Source organism: Kickxella alabastrina, assembly GCF_025024165.1.
Source record: "Kickxella alabastrina strain RSA 675 chromosome Unknown BX661scaffold_8, whole genome shotgun sequence".
In the NCBI taxonomy this organism is placed as follows: Eukaryota; Fungi; Kickxellomycota; class Kickxellomycetes; order Kickxellales; family Kickxellaceae; genus Kickxella; species Kickxella alabastrina.
In genome coordinates this window covers 26,512-50,809 of record NW_026251479.1, presented here as the reverse complement: position 1 = coordinate 50,809, position 24,298 = coordinate 26,512, and the positions used below count along the sequence as shown (strand labels likewise).

The following is a 24,298-nucleotide window of genomic DNA, read 5'->3' as shown; positions in this document are numbered from 1 at the left end:
TTATTACATTTCTTTGTTATTTTCTTTTCTTTCTGGACAATATAAAAATGGCTAGAAGGTGCTGTCGATTCTTGGCACTTTAAAAAGTTGTCACGATAAAAACTGAAAAACAAGCAGAAAAAATAATAGTAGCGCATAAAAACCCATGACATTGGGAAAACTCATTGAGCAGCTCCATATTTTCCTTTCTTGCTTGTTTTTGCTTTAAATTAAATTACACTTTTTGTTATATTCATTAAACTGCTTTACATATTTTATTTGAATATTAAACTCACCATGCTCACAGTCAACGTTACACTGGCCAATATCACTTCAAAAATACTCGTGAACAAGGAGGGCGACACGTATGTCGGCGGCAAAGTGCACATCGAAAACACAAAAAACATAGGTATCAGCAGAATCGTCGTCAATCTGGAGTGCACCGAAATTATCGATACCGACGATAACAAACCAGAAAGCAAAAAAAAGCGTACACCGCCAAAAATAAACACACAGACATGTGTATGTTGGACTATAAAAAGCATGGAAGAACTGAAAGCTCGACTCAGCGGCAACGTATATTTTTTACCAAATATTCTGCCCCCCGGTGAGCACAATTACTTTTTTTCCATACCTTTACCCAAGGGATTGGACGCCACAATAGAGACAAGTTCTTACAGTATAAAATATGAGCTGAAGACACGGCTGGTGTACCCATCCTTGTTCAAGCCCGATACTGTTGTGACGACGCCCGTTGAGTTAATCCGGATTCCAAAGACACTGGATTTGCATGCAAATGATCAGCTTTTTCTTAATACGCCGGTTCCGAGAATCCGCAAGTTGAAGACATTTCAGCTGGATAAAGTGCCGCTGGGACATTCCGCTCGCTTACGACCAGACAATATTGAACGGGGCAAACCCTTTGTTTTGCACCACCTGTGGGACAACAGCCTAAGTTTGCGTCTGAGACTGCCCAAGGGCCGTCTGTTTCCTGATGGCTCACAGCCGCTGGTAGATATTGAGGCGGTGGCTATTAGTAGCGAGTACAAGCTAACCGGAATAGCACTAGTTTTAGAGGAGGTATCCATTATGACTAAACTATCGGCCGCTGAAGTTGCCAGGCAAAAATTGGAACCCAGCTCTATTCATTTGCCGGAAACCGCCGGGGAAAACGCTGTAACCCAGGTTAAAGAACTCAGCCGCTCATACTTTAAACCAAACAATTCTGGTATACAGGAGACAATTGCAACCAAAATGTCTCTTGACGTTCTTCATGCCAGTATACATACAAGTCATCCGGATTTTGGAAATTCTCATTTTCGTCTAATGCACCGGATAAACTACAAGTTGCATTATGAAAAGGTGTGCCCTAAGGATATCCTTGTGCCTTTAATTTATCCTGTGTCTGTGGATGCAAGAGTCAAAGTGGTTGCCAGTGTGCATCGCAAATTAAACCAAGCCAACATTGTACAGCACGATAGATTGTTTGGAACTGGCAAGGTTAGTGGTATTGTGGCTGTGGTTGTGGCTCCTGATGCTGTATGTAAACTGTGGGGGATTCGGAACCTGGAGCAGGACATTGTGAGCGAGGCACCGGCGTATGTGGCCAATTTAATGGATGATTTCGAGTCGGTAGGGAGTAGTTCTAATTCTGGAGGCATAATGATTCCTTCCATGATGCCTATTCCAATGGGCATGAGCGCAGAGAATACACAGGTGCAGTATCCGCCAGTGCATGGAATGAACATGCCAATGCCACCAGCTCACCACCAGGAGCAGCCAAGACAGACCTTGGTTGAAAGTTATCCACCCACTGCACCAGTCAACAGCGTTGTTTCAGCTTTTAACTTAAATCATATTTCTGTTGCTACCAATTCCGCCGTAGATACACCGGCGCAGAGTGGTTCGCAGATTTTAAGCAGAACCACAGGATTTACTCCTACGCCGCCGCCACCTGTGCAGCAGCAAATTCAATTGTTCCAAGAGTATTAGTTGAATTGAATCAACTGATTAACCAGACTTTATTATTACATATTTTCCAGAGCTGGATGCAGCCAGGCATGATCACGCCACATTGCTTATCCTTTTAGTTACACAGTGACACACATCACATAGCTGTTCTTTCTTACCATTTCAGTGCATAGAACTCATAATATCCACCTTATTGAGTAAATAATATTACATTCTTTATATTCTGTTTACAGAACGTTCACATTTCAACATTAAGTACGTACACATACCATGACGCGTTTCTGTTTTAATGCCCTTATTTTTTACAACTTGCAAATACACATATTATACAATTTTATATGTCTAAATACAGGTATATGCAGCGACATTTGTTAATGGATATTATATCCATCGATTTTGTAAAATTAAACAGCGTACAAGAGCTAATAACGGCTATTGGATTGTTATTGTATTCCCATGTCTGCTGCGGAATTAACTACGAGCTTACACGTTCTAATTAGAACTAGAAAAAATGATCAGTCACGAGTAAGTGCGCAGTGTCCCTGTTTTTTCACATTGTCTTATTTTGTTTTGCACAAGATATGCGAAGAACGCAACAATTACAAGTCATGCCTGCGCAATTTATATTATTGTTTTGTTGCAATTGCGTTATGCTCTAGTAAAAAATAAATACATGAATTTTGCGAATGCATAAAAAACCCCACATGGTTTTCTGTACAATTCATTCAATGTTGTGTTTTACATTGACGAATACACAATAAAGGAGGGAAAAAAGAAAAGAATTGCTTTTAAATGATTGATTGGAGAAATAATGGAATCCAAAGAAATAAAATAATATTAAAAAGAGCATCTTTTACATCCAATAAAAATTATTTTATCCCTGTCATTATAAAGCCAAGGAGAGGCGTATTCGTTTTTGTATTCTCTTTGTTTTTCATTTTATTTAGTGTCCCCAACTACTATTATATTTTTTTTGCTTTTTTACTTGGTTATTTCCTTCCTCTTATTGGAAATTATGCTTACACTTAAAGTCGACCTGGATAAAAACAGCGTTCAATGTCTGGTGCACAAAAACCAAGAGTCCACACTGCGAGGCAAGCTTTATATAACGACTTCAGACAGGCTCAAACTGCGGCAAATTAAAATACGTCTAGTGAGCACAGAGCTCGTCGACCTCCATGATAGCGAGTCTAAAAGTAACAGCCTCCAGCCTCTACTGAGAAAAAGCTCAAAAACAATGGGCACATGGATAGTCTGGCAACGCGGCGACCCGCAGCTCTCAGGCACAGACAACTCTTTCAAGTTTTCTCAGGGTGCGCTTGATCCTGGAAACCATCACTACTCGTTTGAGGTTCTTTTGCCCACGGGGCTGGACGGAACAGTGTCGACAAGGGCGTATGGTTTAAAGTATGAGCTAGAAACACGACTAGAGCACTCATTTGTACTGAAGCCCGTCACTACACTGCTGACGCCCGTGGAAATAGTGCTATTTCCAAGGACGCTGGATTTGCACAACGATGACCTGATATCGCTGAAAACTAAGCAATACATGGGCAGCAGTCTGGACTTGTCGCGGCCAGAAAGTGTGCCGCTGGGACAGTCTATTTGTTTGCGTTCGGATTTGATTGACCATACAGAAAGCTTTGTTTTGCACCACCTGTGGGATAACTGCCTGAGCGTTCGCCTGAGACTGCCCAGGGGCCGTGTGTTTCATGATGGCTCGCAGCCGCTGGTAGATGTGGAGGCCATGCCTTTCAACAAGGATTACAGATTTACAAAACTGACGCTATCTTTGGAGGAGATTACCATTGTGGCCAAGCCTGTGGTCAGCGGGGTCGCCGAAAATAAGTCGTCGACCATCTCTGCACTTTCTCAGGCATTCGCTGAAGTTGACCAGTCTATTGACCCAACGCACAATGCTTGGAAGTACGTGCAGAATTGCTCACTCGAGTACCACAACGCCATCACCAAAGTCAGCGAGCTCAACCGCGTTGAATTCACGTCAAACAACTTTAGCGCGCATGGCATAATCGCAACCAAACTGTTGCTAAAAGTTCCGCAAATGGGAACCTATTCCATGCACCCAAACATTTACAACTCTCATATACAGGTCCGGCATCAAATAGTCTACGAAATTGAATATGAAAAGGTGCACCCCGAGGATGTACAAGGGTCAACTGCATCTTCAGTGTCGGCTGATACAAGGATCAAGACAGTTGCCAGTGTGTACTGTGCATTGAGGGAGGCCAATATTGTGCGGCGCGAGGAGCACGATGGCAGGAATACATTCAAGGGCACTTTGCCCGTAATTCTAGTGTCCAGGCGTATTTCTGATTTGTGGGAGATTTGTAATTTGGACCAGGACACAGTGAGTGAGCCTTCAACAATTGCAGCGGCAATTCTAGACAATGCGCAGGTAGTGGGTAGCAGCAGCAGCAGGATGCCAACTCCTAACATCATGGCACATCTGCAGCCTGGGTCTGCAATGTCGCATACTTGTTTGACAAGCCAACTAAGCAACATGTCGTTGCAAAGCGCTGGCAGCAGTGCGCACAGTGGAAATTATATCAAAAAGCAGCAGCAGCAGCCACTTGAGCAAAACAATGATGCAGATGCTTCCCATGCATCGTCGTACTCGATGCCAGGAACTGACCACTTTTTGGAGCCAAGCTGGCCAACTGGTAACCCCAATGTAGACACCAGTTTATATAGGCATGGCAGTGGTACGCCAATAATTCCTATGGTAATGCCTATGGCAATACCATGGGTGAGCAATGAAAGCACAGCATACCCGCCTAGTATTTCCGAACCAATGGGGTTCAGCATGGTGAACCTGCAGCCACAACAGTTGCCAATGTACCCGTTTGCAGATCCCATGGTGTCGCCAACACTGCCATTGTCTCCACCATTATTGTCACTGCCTTTTGATCAGCAGCCGTGGCAAACACCAGTGTCACCGCTTCCGGCGGTTGCATTTCGTTGGACAGCTGCACCGAGTAATTGCGCAGCTCCTGAGTACAATCCGAATTTTATCACCGATACCGATGTTTTGCCCAACTGCCCGGAGTTGCCCTATTGTAATGACATGATGTCTATTCCAGTAACGGTACAGGATCAAATTCGCATATTCCAGGAGCAGCAGCGCATCCAGCAGGAGCAGTTTTGTCAACAGCTCAGCGAGGAGTATGGCCAATTAATAGGCGGGTTCCAGCTTCCGGCTACAACCACAGGTAGTATTTCTAGGGTTAATCCGCCAGTGCCAGAATCTGAAAATAATGTTGCTGGGCAATCCAACGTGCCATTGTTACCAATCACAGCGTCTGTGCCCATGGCCACAGCGAGGTCCAATTTCGAGCATGTATTTTCAACCAGCCCATTATTAGAAACACAGCATCATCGAGCAACCCAAGTATCATCCAACACGTTGGCAGGCCTTATTGCCGTGCAACCGCCAACCGGTATGCAAACAACTACAACAACAGGTAATTTGAGTGCATCCAGCACACTCTTGCTCCCATCTACAACCAGGGTCTCTTCGTTTACGGCAGTTTCTACAACAGCGGCGTTCGCAGCTCCTGTAGCTATGCTGGTGCCGGTGGAAGTCTCAGCAGAAGTCTCAGCAGAAGCGGAAAATGTAGAAAATGTGGAAGCTGTTTTATTGCCGCCGCCGGTTTATGATGACATATTGCCGCCTGAATATGAAGTACCAACTCAGCAGCCGCCACCGTACCGGGCAATTGAAAGCAGAAGATCACAGCGCCCTAGAATACGTCGATAAAATAAAATAAAAGATTTATCGGATGTAACATGGCTACAAATATACATTTATTAAGCAAATAACAAATTATATTTAAAAAACATAAAATAACGGGGCTAGAAGCGGTTTTGGTTTTTATTTTATTTTACGGGGTTTAAACCAATAAATACACTTTTAGCAAAAATGGCACACTATTAGCGTAGATTTCCTCTTTCATAAAATATGAATGGAAATTGAATATTTTTGTGGAACAAATTAAGTGGAAAAATTAGAAAACACCGAACGCGTACCAAACAACATACCCCTTGTGGGGACCAATTATGGACCTATGAGCCTGAACGAGGTATTAAAAAACATCTCGCTCTAGCAATGCAAATGGCAGGTCCAGGCCTGTCTTGCAGCTGCTCCTTTCCCCTCCGCTCGCCCTGCCCCTAACAACAAAGCTAAACCATCAGAGGTGGGCGAGATTGAAGGCAGCCGCTGGTAATAACCCTTAGCTCTAGAGCCACAGTGGCAAGCGCCACCGGTCTGATGTTCAGGATGTGATCTCCCCACAGCCGCGCTTCTACTATCCCATTAAACGCTGTCTTAGCGAGCTAACAAATGACTTTTTCATAAAAACGGTTTTTGTAGTGCTTTATTACATTTTCTTTCTTTGGAAAATTGACGAATATACATATGGGGCCAGTGCCTTTAAAATCTTTAAGAACAAAGTCATTAGCCAATTTATTGCTATCGGCAATCACTTGGATAGGTGCTTTAGTGTACTTTGTGTTCATACGCAATCGGCTTATTACCAGTAAAATCGTATCGTTTGATAAGAACGGCATAACTTTACATTCTGGCAAACTCTTATTGTATATGATTAGAGTACAATTGACAGTGTTGAGCGGATCTACAAGTGTTGTGCAGCCACTTGCGCGGGAAAGCACGTTTGAATAAAAAATATTTATATATAACGCTAAAGATAAATGTATATATATTTGTTATGATAAAGAGAAAGAATAAAACTACATGAAAAGGGTGGGCGAGGGTTAAATATACCCTGTAAGTGTGCAAAACTACTTTTTTGCAAATAAAAAAGTGTATAGTAAAACGTTCACTAAAGAAAAACAAAGTAAAGATACATTATACAAACAAATAAATAAATATACAAAAGGTGACTTGGCCTAATAAAAAATTCTGCAGGTGCGGTAAAAAAATAAAATAATTCTATGAAGAAAACTATAGACTTTGTTGGTTTTACTAATTTATGATTTTCTAATTACCAAATAAAATATTATTGTACCCATTTAGTTATTATCAGCCGACAGTCTCTCTCAGGATACTTTGGTTTCGATGTAAGAAACCGGGTCATCAGCATCCTCTCCCTTGCCCTTATATTCCTCAGGGACTTTCATGTTATAATCCTTCAGGATATTAGCCAACACAACGGCAATATTCATCCAGGCGAGGTGCTTCCCCATACACACTCTTAGCTTATGCCCAAATGCAAACACATTATGTTTAGCCCTCGGGTCATTTATGGATCTCCCACGGCCCACGTCATCAGGCGGAAGACCGGCCGCTGGAGGAACCCCAGAATTGTGCAGATGGATAAGTAGTTACAGGCTTGGGAAATACAATGCAGAGTGGGTTTGTCGCCGGCGTCGATTGTTTGACCAAAAATCAGCCGCAAAATTATACTGAATGTGCAGAAATTGAATGTCTCGCAGTAGTTTGCCTCCTTTTGTTGTGCAATAGCAGCGTCCCAGAGCTGCTTGAGTTTTTCAATGCCGTGGTCGAGGATCAGCGGCTTCATTTTTATTACGTGGGTGGCGTTGAATTAGGGCCCAAGCATGCGGCATTTCATGCTGGTTTTTGCCTGGTCCTGGGTGCTTATTAAGCTGTCAGTGCCGGTGAATTTGAGAATATTGTAGTACGGGTGTTTGTGAAACTGGGACGAGCTGAGTACCTTCCAAATGCCCCTTGGATCGGAGATGCTGATGCTTGAGGGCTGCGCCTTGTGGAGTGGCCTGTATTTCTGGCTGCTGGTGATGGATTTGGGCGCCATGTTTCCACTAATAACAATGACTTTGTAGTAATGTGCGGTTAGCCGGCTGAGCAGGGGGCCGGGTATGCTGCCATTTGCTAGGGTTTGTGTGGGGATTAGGTAGGCAATGGCAATGGCGAGAAGAGTAGTTGTGGGAGTTGCTATAGAGTATGGATCGGTGAGAGAGATAGAAAGCGTTGTGTGAAAGCTACTATTTAATTTATAAATAAAAGATGTTTATTTTTATTTTACGTAGAGAAATAACAGTTGATACATGTCAGATATTTATTCATGTTCTGATACAAAAAAATGCAAATCATTAAAAAAAGCCACACAACGCAACCTAGATGGAAGATGAAGGGCATGATGATCCATATATGTGGGAAATGGGGGTGTAACTGTTATTTTCGCACAAGCTGTGGCTGCATTGATCAATGGAAAATCGGTGTGCATAGATGAATGGGGTTGCAGAAGAGGAGGCATGATATATGAGACAAGGTGTAGTAGAACAAGGAGAAGAGACAGTGTGGAGACATCAAGTGGCATGCACAGCGCCACCTCTTAAATAAAAAAGTTGCATATCTGCCGCCAACTCAGCTTTATCAAGCCACAAGTGAGCTACACGTGATTACACCTATAACTATAACAAAGTGCCAACGTTTTGACAAGGCATAAATAACGAAGGCACAAAATTTCCCCTTCCTTTCAACACCTCTAAACAATAATAAAAAACATTCGTTACATTTGCACTTTTATATTTTAATTTAATCTCTAATACCCAAAAGGAAAAATGCTTCTGGACACGCTCCCGTCAAACATCCACAAGCAGATCCTCCAGTACCTTCGGTCATGGGACTACACACAAACCGATCTCCGATCACTCTCCCAAGTAAGCCGCCACCTCCGCAAACTCACACTCCCAAGCGTCTACGAGTACTTCACTCTAACAGACATTATACTTTCACAAGACTATGGTAATTTCTCTGCCGTGCAGCCGCATCTCTCGCGAGTATTGGTGGCGGACGATCCGGAGATTTCAGATGATCAGTGGGTGGTGACATTGGATGAATTGGAGAGGATGAGTTGGGAGCATGTGAGGATGGTTTCGGTGGAGCTGGAGGGTCTGCGGTGTAGGCAGGGGGCGGAGTGTCGGAGGAGGATTTTGGCGTTTGTTCATGGGCGGCTTGGCCACGTGGCGGAATTGTGGGTCGGGCTGGGTGCGGGAAGCTCTGAGGTTGAGCGGTTTTTCACCAGCGGTGGATCGGGGGCGTTTGCGCAGGTCGAGGAGCTTAGGGTTATTGGCAAGACGATGGGTGCGGAAGTTCTCGGGATGCAAATACCGGAGTACCCACATCTAACGGTCGTGTATCTGGACGGATCAGCGGCGCGCAGCACTGATATTCTGGAGGTGGTGCGGCGCAGTAGCAGTACGCTGGCGGATCTTAACATGGATGAGTTCCAAGCAGAGATGGCCGTGGCACTAGGCATGTCACCCTTGGCCGAGCCATTGGTGGTGTACCCGGTGTTGCGGCGGCTAGCAGTGTCCAGCGCCAACGACCATGAGGGCGACCTCCTGGACGGCCGCAGCCTACCGGCTGTAACCTCGCTGTACTGCAGCCAGACACAGTACCCGGTGTACAACGGCAGCAACATCATTTCGGATAGTACGCAGGTGCGGCTACTGCGGCACCCATGGCCGGCAGCCCGCTGCCTGGCAGTCGACGCGCTGTCCCGCGGCGACCTATTGCTGTTGGGCGAGTCATTGCCGCAGCTGCAAGTACTAAGTATGGGGGCACTCGGCGGCGACGTGCATCTGGGCGACATCCACCGGCCAGCAGCAGCACTTCAAATGCGCGATCTAGGAGCAGTGCTTAGTGCGCTCCCAGGGCTGGTGGATCTGCGCATCGAGGTGCCGGAGCCATACGAGGACATGTACACTGGCCTGGTAGAGGAACCCGGCAATGCAGTTGACCGGCCGGCGGATCCGCTGATGCTCGCCACGGGCCTGGTGCCGGAGCCACACTTGGCGCTGCGCCACCTGACGGTCAACGCCTGGGCGCTGACCTTTGACCAGATCCTCGGCGTCATTGACGCGCTGCCGCAGCTCAATGCGCTCGAGTGCGTGCTGCTGTTCAGCTCAAGACACCCGGCGACCCGGCAGATACACGCCGGTGGCAACCATTTGGCGTCGGTCAGCTTGGCCCACACGGTGCCGCTGAGGATGAAACACATGTTCAAGGCCAACCTTCTGCGATTCGCTGGCGCGCTGGCCGGAAGACGTCTGAGGGCTCTGGACGTCTACGGCGCACTGGAGATCACCGGCATTGAAAAGACGCTGGAGCGCGCATTGCCCGGCTGCGTAACGAACTTCTACCCGCTGGTGCCGAGCTTTGAGCAGGGGTACGAATAAAAGAAATATAGAACAAATATGGGGGGGGGAGGGGGTAATAGAAATTAGGTTGACCTTTAAAAGCGATTAAGAGATCAGCGACCCGATCTTCATCCGCAGGCTACTTGGCATCTCGGGCGTCGCCAGCACCGCAGCGTATACCACCGGCAGGGTCAAAGCGCAGAAGTCGCGTGGCGCAATGCGCATCTGGCCCATCAGCATGGTCAGCACATGGGTCTGCGGCCACAGGCTGCTGGCGACATGCACCGGGCGCAGGACGCCCGGCGTAACATGATCGACATCGACGCAGTGGGCGTCGTCGACAAAGGCCTTGACAACGCTGGTGAACACGTACAGGGTGACGGCCCAGCGGCGCACAGGCAGCAGCAAGCGCAGGAGCCGCGCCAGGCGCATCAGCCCGTCCGCCTGCGAATCGGCATCCTGCGTCATGCGCACGCTATTGAGCGCGACGATCTGCTCGACGATCCCGATGCCCCAGGCGCCCAGGTCGGCCAGCGGCAGCACGCCGGGCGAGTCGCCGAGCTCCAGCAGCTGCTGCAGATGGCGGGCGGCCGCCAGGCACTCCCACTGGCTCTTGTGCAGGACAATGGCCTCGCCCAGGGGGTCGAAGCCATGGCCGTTGAAGCCCCAGCGCTGCGCACGCGCCTCCGGCCGCAGGTTGGGCGCCAGGACGATGCTGCGCGATAATGTCGCGTTGGCGCCCGTGAACGCGTTGGGCGACGCCGGCGGGCCGTGCAGCAGCGCCAGCCCGAAGGCGTGCGCGCGCAGCCGCGCCGACTCGTACGCCAGGTGCAGCGCCAGCAGCCAGATGTCGGCGGCGGCCAGCGGCTTGTGGGCGGCGGTGGCGGCGTGCACGTGCGTCAGCTGCGCGTCCCACTGCGGCGGCCAGGCGGCACGCCACGCCAGCGCGTGGGCCTCCCAGCGCGTCAGCGCCGCGTGGTAGTGCGGCGCCGGGCCAAGGCCCTCGCGCACGTCCATCAGCGCAGCGTGCAACGGCGCGACGATCACCTGCAGCCGCCAGGTGGCTGCCTGGTACGCGTGGTGCGCGGCGTGCTGGCACGCGGATGGCGGGAAGCGCGCGAAGTGGCGGCACGCGTCGTGCAGCGGCAGCTCGGGCACCGGCGCGTCGTCGCCGTTGTTGCTGAGCCGCCGTGCGAGCAGCTGCGCGGCCTGCACAAGCTGCGCCCATGCGGCCCAGTACGTGGCCAGCACGTGCTCGTACTCGGTGTCGCAGCGGCCAGCCTGCACGTGCAGGCGCGCGCTGCGCCACGGAAACGACTGGCCGCGGAAGCGCAGCCGGTGGCAAGCGGCCTCGGCAGCCTGGCCGAATTCCCAGTGTGCGGCGGCGCGGCCCGTCAGGTGGCCGTACTCGCTGAGCTTCAGCAGCGCCGCCACGGCGCCGGTGGTCGGCTGCACGGCGCCGCGCTGCCACTCGCGCTGCGCCGCCTCAAATGCCTCTGCGCCGCCGCCGCCCAGCCCGTGCGCCGACGCCAGCGCCACGGCTGCGTGCGCGAGCACCTCGAAGTCGCCGATGCTCTGCGCGTCCAGCGTCGCCCAGAACTGCCGCGTGCCGACGCTGATGCCGATGTCGCGGTGCGCCGAGCGCAGCTGGTGCAGCAGCTGCAGTGCCGAGCTGGTGTCGCCGCCCAGCGCGTGCCGCTGCATGACTCCCAAAAGGAAATTTGCTGTGCGAGCGTCGGCTGGCGACGTGTGGTTCTGAGCGTGGCTCTGGCCCATTTGGCTTTGGCCCATATGGTTGTGAGCGTGCCTCGGGCCCATGTGGTTCTGGTTCATTTGGGTCCGGTAGTGCGGCTGCCCCACGCCTGGCGCGTCGAAGGCCGGCGCCCCCGCGCCTGGCGCGTCGACAAGCGCCCACATCTGCCTTACGATGTTTTCCGGCAGGCCCTGCGTGGCGTCCCACAGTCGGTGCGACTTGAGCAGCGCCACCGGGTCGATGCCCGTGCCTGTCCGGTCGTCCGAGGCCGTCGTCGGCATGTGGTCCAAAGCCTCTGTCGCTGTCATGTCCGTCGATGTCGGCGACAGACCCGCTATGCAGGTGGACTGCCACGCCATCGGCATTGGCTTTGTCGCTGGCGCTGGCGCTGGCGCTGGCACCGGCACCGGCTTTGGAATTAAAATTGGCATTGGCGCTGCTGCTGCTGCTGTTGTTATTGTTGTTTTCTGCACTGCCGCTGCTGCCGCTGCTGTTTTCTGCACTGCCGCCGCCGCCGGCAGCTGTGTGCTGAGCGCCGACAGGGTTGTTGCCGCAAGAAGCGTGTCAGAAGCATCAAAGTGTAATTTGTGGCGCTTCAGATTCAGGTCTGGCCCCGCCTCCTGGCCCTGGTCTTCTGTGTTTGGAAACCGCTTGCGGAACCGCCCTGATTTGCGGTAGCTGCACTCGGTGCTGTGGCTCTTGCATCGTGCGCAAATGGGCTGCTCGCCGCCGCATTTTTGCTTGCGCCGCCGGCATCTTTCGCAGGATCGTAGCAGCGGAATTGTCTTTTTGTCGTCTCTCTTGCCGCGCTGCGTTGCTGCTTCGGCTGTTCCTGCTGGTTCAGCCGTTTCTGTTGTTGATGTGGATGGATGAGAAGGAGGATGGGAGGGAGGAGGAAGAGGAGGAAGAGACTTCATGCTTTAAGGTGACCTTTGGAAGAAAAATTTTATTTATCGTTAGCTTTGAGCGTGTGCGAGTGAAATAAAACAAAAAAAGTTAGTCTCGGTGTGTCGGAATTCAGAACACAATAAATAAAATTATTTGCTAAAAAAATAAAGACTGGGAAAATAAAAACCACCATTTTTTCGGTGCGTCGGCTTGTAACATTTCTTTCAAAAACTGTCGGACCTCCTCTTTGTTTCCTTGTTCAATTTTTTCTTTTCATCCGTTAATTTTCTTTTGTTTCCATTTTCGGAAAATATAGATAAAAGAAAAACAGAATAATGCCATCACAGTCGCACAAATAAAATGATAAATAAATAGACATTTCCAAAATCACTACCAGAAAAATATAACACGCATCGGCAATCCATTTTTTTCTTTCGTTCGTTTTTACACTAAGAAAAGAATGAGGCTACAAATATGCTTCAAACCGACACCCTTCCCCTCATAGTGTTTAGAAACTAGAGACAATAGACCATTATGGTTGACGATATTATTTAGTTTGCTGCTTCTTTTGAAGAGGAGAAGCAGGGGCGGATTGATTCTTGCGCGCATGCTTGGTCTTGGGCCTGAGCTTGATCAAATTCTCGGGCGTTGCTGTAGACCCAGATCCAGCCGACTCTGACGATGCCTTTTTGTGCAAAAAAACGGGGAGGCCGCTCGCTTGTAAGCAGGGCATTAAGAATGATGCGAAAGTTCAACGCCGCAGCCATGTCACGATTCTACTTCTGTCTGCCTGATGGCACTTTTTCGCCATCCTTGGATCTTGGTTCCGTCGGCCCTAAAGGTTTGCAGGCTGTTTTTCATTGTGCACTGGAGCAAGCTGTGTCATAAAATTTGGCGAGGCTTTTCTACTGTTGGAATTGTATTAACGCCTGTTGCAGCTACCTGCTCCTCCTGCTGCTGCTGCTGACCATTCTGCTGGTGCTGCTGCTGCCATTGCGACGTGGTGCTTGTGCTTGGGATTCTTCAGACGAGGATCATCAATTTTGTGAAATTTCTCCATCCTGCTCTTACATGCTGGGCAAAACGTTGAGGTGCAATACTCGTCGATCAAACAAACAGTGAATCCCTGGCCTATTGGCATCTCCTGCAGCCCCTTGCCACGAATTGGCTCGTGGTGACGGGCCATTCCTGGGGTCTAATTGCCAAGAATAAGGACAGGACCTGGCTCAAATTTTGCACGCAAAGATTTTGCAAGTTCGACGTCAGTGCGCTTTCTGTTGACAAAGGAAAGGTGGTGGAGCTTGCGGTGCAGGGGGTCAGTTGAGCTGCTGCCGTCATACTTGCGACTCTTGCCAAGGGTCTAGCGTGTTGTGATAATGTTCTGCCAAAACAAAATATCCCTTTCGGCGCTCTAGGAGGTACTCGGAATCTAACTTGCAATCAAGTGTGCTGGGCCCAGGGTGGTTGAGCGCGCGCTCGGGATCCTCAACAGATGTATACCAACCATTTGTTTCCGCCTTGGCAAATTTTGCGGGATCAAGCTTGAAGACCTTTTTTTGCTCCCTCGCGGATCCGACAAAAAATACGCTCACGACGCTTATTAGCCTCATAATTTTTGGTGTGGCGGAAAGTCTTCACCCTTTTTTAATTGCTGTTATACCCCCAGACAATAGAACATGTCCCGTCGATCGGTATCACAAAGAACTGTTTTACCAACATTACCATTAATGACATGTTTTGGCAAAGTATCAATGTATTCCGGAGGGAAAGCCTTCTTACTGCAGGGTACACTATTTCTGTTGCTGGTTCTGGTGCTGGTTCTGTGCATCTTGTAATTGTAAATTTGCTGTAATTATTGTTGTTATCGTCGTCGTCTGTGTTAGTCAAAGATGCCACAAACATTAATATTATTAGCTATTTATATGCCGCAAAATATATGATGCCGCAGAAATAAAGCTAAAATAATTATCTACATTTTCTTTTTCCCTCTTTGTTTTATTTATGATAAATTGCACTCTATACAAAACTATATAAAAATGATTTTTCTTTATACTTTTACCCGCCCAATGGACGCAAATAGTAGTGTGTTTTCAAGTGTTTCTCAACACAACACGGTTGAAAAATACTTCTTTGCATTTTCAAAAATCTGAACTTTTGCTATAAATGTCTGGAAATTCTAAAAAAAAAAACACTTTCGCTAGTGTATATAAGAAGTCAGCTACTAAAAATTTAAGATAAAAGTTAATTCAAATATTTTCTCTCGCTTATTATATTTTAAATAAATATATTTTATTACTTTGCTTAATGAGTAATTTTTATTTTACATTCGATTTATGAATTTAAACATTTTTAATAAACAATTACGCGTGTATAATATCTCTGCTATTATACAATAAAATTATTTTAAAATATTGATTTGTGCACTATTTCATCAAATAACCTCGATTTTTCACTGACATATGCGTTACAAGTGGTAATTACAGACAAAATATGTTTATTTCTCCACAAGGAGAACAAGGGACGGAATCCTCCATCTCTTCCCTTTTATTCGTTCTTCTATGTGGTAAACACAAAAACAAATAACCATTGATTCCTTTGCTGTTAATACTTAGAACAGCTAAAGTTTTGACCATGTAATTGTATCTTTATCAAACTCTGGCTGTAATATATGCCAGAAAATTATTTGATCTGTCAGCATGCAGATAGGAGCTTGTCTCACGATTCTCGATTTCAACATCCGCTTCTATATCCTCGGGCTGCGCAACAACAATTTTACTGTTTACTAAATACATATTTTATTGAGACTACGAATAACCCTAAAGAAGCTCACTTTATGAAATCGCAGCGTGCGTGCAATGTCACAAAATGTGATTATATGTGCCAGCAATGTCACGTGATATGTCTCAATTTTGCCAATTCAATTTTTTTGATGATCAGCACCCAACCGAAATCCAAAGACGGCTGAAATCACAGCAATGTAATTTCTCCTCTTTTTCTTTTCAGATAATATATTTTATACCCTTTTAATCAACTGCCAACACGCACTCTTTCGGGTAAGTAAATTTGCTCATATATATTTGAATATTTTATACTAGTTATTTTTGGCTCGTATTTATATTATAATAAGCAGGCAAGTTGACAAGCGCGCAAATAGGCAAGTGGGCGAACTGGCTGGCGCTGGTTGCGAATATATCTATTTGCATTTTTTTATATTTTCAATAAATGAGTACCACTTTTTCAAAACCAAATTCTGAAAAACGAAAAAAGCACAAATAATGGACGACAGGTTGCTGCAGCTTACAGGTTGCAATAGGGCGATCCAAATGATTGCCACCCCCAAAAATCGACAGAAGATATTATTTTAGCGAGCCAAGAGTACAGCCTGGATAATGAGGCCAACAAAATAGTTCCTTGCATACTCTGCTTAAATGGTTCGTGCAGCTGGCTAATGTTTGGTCAGAATTATCTGAGGTATATTGTTTTTATCTAATAATATAAAACCCTTTTTGGAATTGCCCGCTACTTTTAATGCATTATACATGTTTTCCCACTTCTATTAAAGTGTCTGTATAATTCGATGTAATTATATAAGCTACATTTCAGTTGGTTTGATTCGAAGCATGTTTACATAATTAGATTGTAATTGGCAACGCCTCTCACACGCATGTTGTTAACCACCTTGTTGAATTTTCGGTCTGTGCTTTTTTATTTATTTTTGCTTGGGAATATAGATTTCCATTTTATGAATGTCTTATTTTTCCATATTTTCATCTTTTTTTAGCCGACAGATTGTCAGAATATCTTGACGCTCTGGCATTATTAAAACATCTAATATCTCAATTGACCTAAAACGTTTTATTTAATGTGCACTAGTATTAAATACTCACGCACAATCAAACAGACAAAGCAAAGCCAAACAAAACAAAACAAAATTACCATTGTTTGTTGTTGTGTGGTGTATTTTCCCTTTTTTGTCCTTTCTTTCTTGTCTGCTTCGCTAAAATGCACCTTGAATTGATATCCGACAACCCAATCGCACCCCCTTTTTTCGGACATAACACGTGATTTAATCAACAATAATCTGATCAAACATGCACATCATCATGAGAACCTGAACCTGAACCTGAACCCTACGTGTTTCGCGTCCAACCGTAAGAAAAAAACGCAAACATTTGCAACTCCCCCTATTAATTAAACGGTCTCCGCTTCTCCGCAGCTTTCTTTTTTTCTACTTCAATTTCTATTTTTTGCAATAATAAATTCCATTTTCAAATTATTTTTTTTTGCAAATCATGCCTCGTCCCATTCGCAAACAAACAGCCAAGTCAAGCACAGCAACCACCAAACTACAAGACAAGGAAAACAACACCCCCGTAACCCGACGCTCCCAAAGACAACAACAAGAACAAACTCCTCCGCCAAAATTCAATCCACCAGCTCAATTTGAAACTCCCTCGGCAAAGTCGCCTAAATATGGTCGTTCGAGACTGAGCAGCAGTTCTTTTAGACGCGTGTCCTTGGCTAATACCTCCCCTGATGGCTCGGTGTTTGATGACTTGATTGATGGGTTTTCGCCTATTAAACGCGCGCCGCCGCCAGAGAGTGAAAATGACTTGGACTTGGTAGCTATGCCCGATCGTATTGACGAGGAAGAAGAGGAAGATGGTGATGGTGATGGTGATAGCAGTAGTGAAGGGCAAGACGAAGACGAGGAGGAAGAGAGCTCGGCTGAGTTTGACATTGACTCTTTGGTCAATAAGGGTAAGAAGAGAAGGATTAGCGCAGAATTTGATCTCGAACTACTTGATCGCGAACGAGTCGGCGCTGGACTGCCCAAACGAAACCGCACCCTAAAATCCAATACTGCTGAGACCAAGGCAAAGAAACCGACAACAACGACAACAACAACAAATAAGACGAAGACGACGGTCAAGAAACCAGCGGCTGCTACCGCCAAAAAGACAAACCCTCTCCGCAGCACAACTACCACGAACACCACAACCAAGGCAAAGACTGTTGCCGCATCTAACAAAATAATCAACAGCAAAAAGGACCCCTTGTGGCCTATTGATGCAAAAACCACAAAGTACTTTGACGATATCGACGGATTCGAATTGGCCGAAGAAGCCGTTTAAAATATTAAAAATTGTTGTATTGTATTGTTCTAAAAAATATTTTTGATCTTTTTTAATATACACATAATGTCAATAGTCATCCCTCCTTTTTTTATTGTATTATCTTTTTATTATTGAGGTGCGTATTCCGCCACGTCGCCGCACCGAACAGTAAAAGAAAAGAAATAGTGTAAACAATAAATTACATTTTATTGTTCATATTTTTTATATAATAAAAATGTTATCCTTGGCGCTGACACCTTAATAATATTTTGTGTATATATTAAAAAAACACCCGAAACCAAAGACAAAAATACAAATCCTTTTATTTTCATTTTCATTTTCCTTCCTTCAAAAACCCTCCCAGCAATACCCCACAAATAATTTATTATTATTATTTTACTAATCACTATTTCATTTTAGCATTAATATCCACCAACCATGTCACAAACAGCAGACAAGCGCGAAATGGTTGTTGTTGGCATCAACACAACCATCATGTTTATATCATTCCTTGCCCTTCTCTATGTAAACTACAACAGGTCATACATCCCGCTCAAGTGCAAAAACATACCTTTGCTCAATATCCTCTACCTCACGATATTCTGCTGGTACCTCGGCGACATCTACACTTACCAGCCCTCACTAGTTTATGCCTCCCGATCCATCTGCATAGCAACCATGTCCTGGCTGCGGATGAGTTTCGGTGTATACTCTGTAATCAGCTGCCATATATTCCGCATCTACCAGTACCATTGCATATTTCAATGGCACCGGCGAGCCAACGGCAAGTATCTATGGGTCCCAATAGGCCTATGGCTCATTATTCCTTTGGTCTACGGTATTATTGCTGCAGCCTTGCCTGAATCCCTGGGCACGTCATTTGTGATAAGCCCGGAAATGTGCTTTGCACAAAAGACAGCGTACTTTGTTGCTCTGGCCTTTCTCCTAATCCTCATGGCCTGCTGGACCTACGCCACGCTGCTAATGAAGTATACCGATGTGTGCTTCAACGAGTACCGCGAGCTAGCAGTGATCATTGTGTCGACTGTTTTTGTGATTTCCATGCAGGTTGTTCTGCGGTGGGTTCCGCAGGTCGGCGACAGCGGGTTCGCATACAATGCTATGACCAGCATGACAGACCTGCTAATTGGCCAGGTGAGCTTTTATGCCCTCATCTGGCGCCCTGCTTACCACTGCCTGGTGGACCGCGACAACTACTTGGCGCTGTTCTTGCGGACGCTGAAGAAGGAAAACCGCAAGTCCGAGTATGAACTGGCGAATGGCGAGGAGCTGTATATGATTAGCTTTGACTGTACTGGTGAAACAGGGGTTTTCATGGCAAGCTCGGCAGACTCTTTTGTTAAAGTGCTCATGACTTCTGATGATTCCAATGATTACCATCCGGCTACAGCCTACTGCGAAGACCTTGAAAAGGCTAGCGCATCTAAACCCACGCTTGTGTAGTACACAAGTATTTATTTTCATTTTCATTTTCATTTTCGTTTAGATGACCTGTTTCGGGTAATTCACTGTTCCTATTATTTTCTTTTACTTGCGCTTACTATGTTTTTTATTTTGATACACATTTTCAAATTTGATTACTAATCCCACACAGTGACCTCTCTGCACTTCGGCCAATAAAAAAAATAAAAAAGCTATGATTATCGAAAAGCCATTGTTTTTTAATTTGTAGTAAACCCTTTTTTTCCTTCACTTAGTCTACAATTATTATTATTTATTGTTTTATCGTCATTCATTCCAAAATAATTTACATCATCAACAATAAAAACAATAAAAAACAATGTCTTGTTCTGCTCAGACGCCCTGCGTCCAAAAGCAAGACCAACAGCAGGATCAGCAGGTGTACACCTCGGTCAAGGACTATTACGGCAAGGTTCTCCAGACGACAAACGATTTGAAGACCAGCGCCTGCACGGGTAGCTCTAAACCGCACCCCATTGTCTGCCGCCTTCTGAGAACCCTGCCCCAGGCCGTCACCGACAAGTTCTACGGCTGCGGCAATCCGCTCCCGCTCGGCATCACAGGCAAGGACGTGCTCGACCTAGGCTCTGGCAGCGGCCGTGACTGTTACGTGGCCGCCGCATTGGTCGGCCCCCAGGGCTCTGTCACAGGCGTTGACATGACTGACGAGCAGCTGCAGACCGCCCGCGAAAACATTGACGCCTTTGGCCAGACACTCGGCTATCAGCCCAACCTCAAGTTCCTCACCGGGTACATCGAGGCGCTGGAGGACGCTGGCGTGGCCAATGAGTCCAAGGACATTTGCATTTCCAACTGCGTTGTCAACCTGTCGCCCAACAAGCCGCAGGTCCTAGCGGGTGTTTACACAGCGTTGCGCTCGGGCGGTGAGTTCCATTTTTCCGACATGTACTCGGACAGAACGGTCCCTGAGTCCGTGCGTCAGCACGAGGAGCTCCACGGCGAGGGCCTTACCGGCGCTTTGTTTGCGAACGAGTTCGAGCGCATTGTTAAGAAAATTGGCTTTGTGTCTCCGCGCGTTCTGAGCATCAGGCACATTAGCATTTTCGACGAGCAGTTCAAGCAGCTGGTTGGCGACACGAACTACTTTTCTATCACCTACCGTCTGTTCAAGGTACGTAGCGCAATCGGTGAGGCTGACTGCACGGCGACGTACTTGGGCACTGTCGAGGGCCATGAGGAGCGCTACTTGCTGGATATTGACAATTCGTTTGACACGAATGTGCCCAGAAGGGTGAGCGCCAACACTGCTACTATTTTGAAGGAGTCTTGGCTGGCCAAATATTTTGCTGTTGAAAGCGTTGTTGACAATAACAGTGATTCGCAGACGATTGCCGCAAAGAGGACACCATCAGAGTGCCTGATGAAGAGCGCGCTGCAGGCTGAGTGCTCGTCGTCAGCGCTAAAGTCCTGCTCAAAATAATCAACACAATAGATTAAATTGCCTATTTTTAAACCCAATTTTAAAAGAAAGCATTGTGGCTTTACAATTGCGTACCGGGGCAAACTTTTTTATTTACAAAAAATGTTTGTTGAATATTATGTCATTTTCTCTTAAAAATTCAATTAACTTTTCAAATACTTTGAACCATTAAAAACAAAGCATTGCAAAAGGCTTGGCCATTAAATAAGCAATTATTAAACTATTATTCGAATATTTTAAAGTAGCTTATTCTGCTTGGCCTTCATGTGATATATAAAGCCCAAGGTGTGGGTATGCTTAGTGAATTTGGAATGTTTTAAAAAACCAATGTTAAACTGAAAAGGGCAGCGCCGTGTGGTTGGCGCCATAAAGGTCTTGCTGACATTTGATGTAAGCTAGTAATCTCCGGAATGGACATTTGATGCTTGAATATGGGAATAGTAGCCTGGAATGTGGTTTGGGCACCACATGATACACTCACTGGACAATGGCGGCTACATTTCAAATATGCCTAAATTATTTGCCGATGATAGATTGCCTAATCGATATTTTTAACGGCCAATTTCAAAATTGCCTCGTGCTTGTTACTTTGGCCAAACAGCAATTGTATCATCGCCATATCATTGGTCCAATGACATTTATTTTGTTTCAACAAAAATCGGGTTTCTTGGCGCATGGTGGACTCGTGGCCGAAATACTTTGTTCGGCTGTTCCTTCCGGCATGCATGTGTCATGCCTTTATCAATTGACCCGGGTTTTTTTGCAGTTATTTTACTTTTCGGCAACTTGGAACAAGAAACGAAAGTTACTGAGCCAGAAAAAAACTTGAGGCTCACATAGGAAAACAACAGCGCAAAGGATTGACGGTGCAATGGCAAATCGTTTCTCTGCTGTTTATTTTGATGGCGATCCTCGTCCGTTGCAAAGAAAACGCGGAATTTTTATTTAGAAATTTTTATCAGGTTTCTTTTTGTCAAGACAGCACAATTGGAAAGAAATGTCAAAAGAAAATTCGAATTTCGATACATCTGAAATAAAACTAAAAATACAAATAAGTAAATATTTTCTTCCCGATTTGGAGAGTGGCATTTATTGCCTAATAAGTTGCCGTGATTTCTGCTGTGCGCAGTGGACCAACAGTTGAGTAACAATGTGACACATTCCGCTGAATTAGGTTGTCAGATGGTTATTTTGGGCAGTTACTTGGTTCAAATTGCTTCATCAAATTCCGAGAAAGCAGTAAACAAAATTCAACCATTTACAAAGGGATCGTGTGTGCAAAAAATGCAGCGAAAATTGCTACATGCATTTCAAATGATAATCTTCTCCACAATGAGTATCTTTGTAGCTACCTCTAAATTCCAATACAACTTTCGAATTGCCAGACTATTTCGAGCACGAGATTGGTTAGTCAAAATCGATAGGCACTCAATACATCATTGTGCTTGCCACGCTTACAAGCATAGCGCAGCTTAGTCCGCTGGGTAACAATTAAATCAAATATAATTAATGCACTATAGGATTTTGCTGGTACCTTTTTTCAGCTGCACGTTGGCCCCATTACTTTCCTATCTTGGACATAAACAAAAACAAAAGTTCTTTTTTCCTCCTTTGCAGAGTGGCAATCACTTGTCTTTTCATGGAAAAATAAACAAGAAGTTTCTCTCATTTCTTTGGGACCGCTGAGCGGAAATATGTTTTTTGTCACAATCATTCCATACTTTTTTATTCCGCCACATTGTTGTCAGTTTGCAACTTTAAAAAGTTATTATAAAAACAAAGCCTTTTTCTTGTCCACTGGGCCTCCATAACGCACTATTTAATTGTTATTACCTTCCTTTTTTACAAATTAACAATACTCTTCAAATTTTTCATGCCCACCCTATAATACAATAATAATATCTATATAATGTCACATACTCAAAAAGCTGACAAGCGCGAGATAATCCTGCTCTGTGTCAACTCATCCGTCATGTTTATTTCCTTTCTTGTACTTATATATATCAACTTTAACCGAGCGTACATTCCTCTCAAGTGCAAAAATATCCGACTCATCAATGTCCTGTACGTGTCTATTTTTTGCTGGTACGTCGGCGACATCTACACATATCTGCCGACCCTGGTTCCTATCTCACAGCCCATTTGCCTAGCGACCTCGGCCTGGCTGCGCATCAGTGTGGGTGCCTACACTTTAATTGGCTGCCATTTGTTCCGCATCTACCAGTACCATTCCATATTCCAATGGCACCGGCGGGCCAAGGGCTGGTATCTGTGGGTCCCAATTGCTCTCTGCGCATTTGCACCGATAACGTATGGGCTTTTGGCGTCGATATTGCCCGAGTCGCAAAGTATATCGTTTGATCTGGACCCTGCCATGTGCTCTGCCGCAAAGCCAATTTATTTTGCTGCATTTGGATTCCTCCTGACGCTGATCCTTTGTTGGATATACGCCACGCTGCTCATGAAGTATGTAAACGTGTGCTTCAGCGAGTACCGCGAACTGCTGGTAGTCACTATATCGTGCATTTTGGTTCTTATTCTGCAAGTCGTTCTGCGGTGGGTTCCTGGGTTTGATGGCACCGGGATTGGCTACAGCATAGTAACCAGTGTGACGGACCTGTTTATTGGCCAGGTGAGCTTTTACTCTATCATTTGGCGGCCCACATATCATTGTCTGGTTGACCGCGACGAATATTTGATATATTTCCTAAGGACGTTGGAAAGGCAGAATCGCATGGCAGAGTATGAGCTGGCAAATGGTGCTGTGTTTATGAGCAATTACAATGGCACTGTCGATGTCGATGTTGCGTACAGCATTGCAGGCTCAACCAAAGACCTGGTCAAGATGGTGAGACCTTCTGACAAGAACAGCATATACAATGTGGATGATGGCTATTACGAAGATATCGAGCATGGCATCCCACCCGGGCGCAAGCTTGTGTAGTAATCAACACCATATGTTTCTTGTGTATAAATAATATATCAAGCAGTTTTTTATTATGTATATTGAAAATAGGTCCCATTAATATATTTAGTAAATTAGTATATATATGTAAATTATTATATTTTGGATAAAAATTGGGTAAAGCTATGCTAAAAAATTCAGGTTACTCGTTTCTCATTTCCCATTGCATTGTTTACCTTGGTTTACAAAAGAAAAATAGATCCATTGAGCGAGATAAAAATAAAACCTAAAGTTGATTAATAAAACCAAATGTCTACTGCGCAATCTTTTCCGCCACTGGCCCTACTGCAGACCATATATAATATTTTAGTTTTTTTGACCACGACAATCCAATCATTGTAAACGACTTGCCAATTGAATAATTAAATTTAAGCAATAACAAAATATTTGAACTGGTTAAACTATTTCATCCTGCTTGGCCTTCTTGTAGCACCACACCTACTGGACAATGACGGCTACTGTGGTGCCCAACACACATTTCAAGCTATTATCTTTCCTTTTCAGGAATCAAGATCGCCCTCATGGCCACTATACACATTTCT

At 45.7% G+C, this 24,298-nt stretch overlaps 11 protein-coding genes across 11 annotated transcripts; 6 read left to right on the top strand and 5 right to left on the bottom strand.

Moving 5' to 3' along the window:
* Positions 1–162: 162 nt before the first annotated feature.
* BX661DRAFT_180701 (uncharacterized protein) lies at positions 163–596 on the bottom strand. The gene has a single exon (XM_051535522.1). The coding sequence runs from the start codon at positions 522–524 to the stop codon at positions 255–257; it is 270 nt and encodes an 89-aa protein (XP_051392345.1). The 5' UTR covers positions 525–596; the 3' UTR covers positions 163–254.
* Positions 597–2,887: 2,291 nt separating this feature from the next.
* BX661DRAFT_180700 (uncharacterized protein) lies at positions 2,888–5,856 on the top strand. The gene has a single exon (XM_051535521.1). It carries the CDS (start codon positions 2,966–2,968, stop codon positions 5,726–5,728), a length of 2,763 nt encoding a protein of 920 aa, XP_051392344.1. The 5' UTR covers positions 2,888–2,965; the 3' UTR covers positions 5,729–5,856.
* Positions 5,857–7,219: 1,363 nt separating this feature from the next.
* Positions 7,220–8,271, bottom strand: BX661DRAFT_223853 (uncharacterized protein). Its single transcript, XM_051538894.1, has 2 exons — positions 8,083–8,271; positions 7,220–7,900 (listed from the first exon to the last, which is right to left on the bottom strand). The coding sequence occupies exons 1-2, from the start codon at positions 8,102–8,104 to the stop codon at positions 7,533–7,535; spliced, it is 390 nt and encodes a 129-aa protein (XP_051392343.1). The 5' UTR covers positions 8,105–8,271; the 3' UTR covers positions 7,220–7,532.
* A 182-nt stretch (positions 8,272–8,453) lies between these two features.
* Positions 8,454–10,182, top strand: BX661DRAFT_95073 (uncharacterized protein). The gene has a single exon (XM_051539605.1). It carries the CDS (start codon positions 8,530–8,532, stop codon positions 10,147–10,149), a length of 1,620 nt encoding a protein of 539 aa, XP_051392342.1. The 5' UTR covers positions 8,454–8,529; the 3' UTR covers positions 10,150–10,182.
* Positions 10,183–12,942, bottom strand: BX661DRAFT_95072 (uncharacterized protein). The gene has a single exon (XM_051539604.1). The coding sequence runs from the start codon at positions 12,778–12,780 to the stop codon at positions 10,216–10,218; it is 2,565 nt and encodes an 854-aa protein (XP_051392341.1). The 5' UTR covers positions 12,781–12,942; the 3' UTR covers positions 10,183–10,215.
* Positions 12,943–13,592: 650 nt separating this feature from the next.
* On the bottom strand, positions 13,593–14,298 carry BX661DRAFT_95069 (uncharacterized protein). Its single transcript, XM_051539603.1, has one exon. It carries the CDS (start codon positions 13,935–13,937, stop codon positions 13,674–13,676), a length of 264 nt encoding a protein of 87 aa, XP_051392340.1. The 5' UTR covers positions 13,938–14,298; the 3' UTR covers positions 13,593–13,673.
* Positions 13,947–14,579, bottom strand: BX661DRAFT_170264 (uncharacterized protein; the record flags this gene model as incomplete). The annotated part of the gene is made up of 2 exons (XM_051533601.1): positions 13,947–14,111; positions 14,412–14,579. The coding sequence occupies 2 exons, from the start codon at positions 14,577–14,579 to the stop codon at positions 13,947–13,949; spliced, it is 333 nt and encodes a 110-aa protein (XP_051392339.1).
* Positions 14,580–16,967: 2,388 nt separating this feature from the next.
* BX661DRAFT_180692 (uncharacterized protein) lies at positions 16,968–17,965 on the top strand. Its single transcript, XM_051535520.1, has one exon. The coding sequence runs from the start codon at positions 17,044–17,046 to the stop codon at positions 17,884–17,886; it is 843 nt and encodes a 280-aa protein (XP_051392338.1). The 5' UTR covers positions 16,968–17,043; the 3' UTR covers positions 17,887–17,965.
* Positions 17,966–18,200: 235 nt separating this feature from the next.
* Positions 18,201–19,501, top strand: BX661DRAFT_95062 (uncharacterized protein). Its single transcript, XM_051539602.1, has one exon. It carries the CDS (start codon positions 18,307–18,309, stop codon positions 19,330–19,332), a length of 1,026 nt encoding a protein of 341 aa, XP_051392337.1. The 5' UTR covers positions 18,201–18,306; the 3' UTR covers positions 19,333–19,501.
* Positions 19,502–19,669: 168 nt separating this feature from the next.
* On the top strand, positions 19,670–20,791 carry BX661DRAFT_170261 (S-adenosyl-L-methionine-dependent methyltransferase; the record flags this gene model as incomplete). The annotated part of the gene is made up of 1 exon (XM_051533600.1): positions 19,670–20,791. The coding sequence occupies one exon, from the start codon at positions 19,670–19,672 to the stop codon at positions 20,789–20,791; it is 1,122 nt and encodes a 373-aa protein (XP_051392336.1).
* Positions 20,792–22,363: 1,572 nt separating this feature from the next.
* BX661DRAFT_180689 (uncharacterized protein) lies at positions 22,364–23,856 on the top strand. Its single transcript, XM_051535519.1, has one exon. The coding sequence runs from the start codon at positions 22,701–22,703 to the stop codon at positions 23,733–23,735; it is 1,035 nt and encodes a 344-aa protein (XP_051392335.1). The 5' UTR covers positions 22,364–22,700; the 3' UTR covers positions 23,736–23,856.
* Positions 23,857–24,298: the final 442 nt, after the last annotated feature.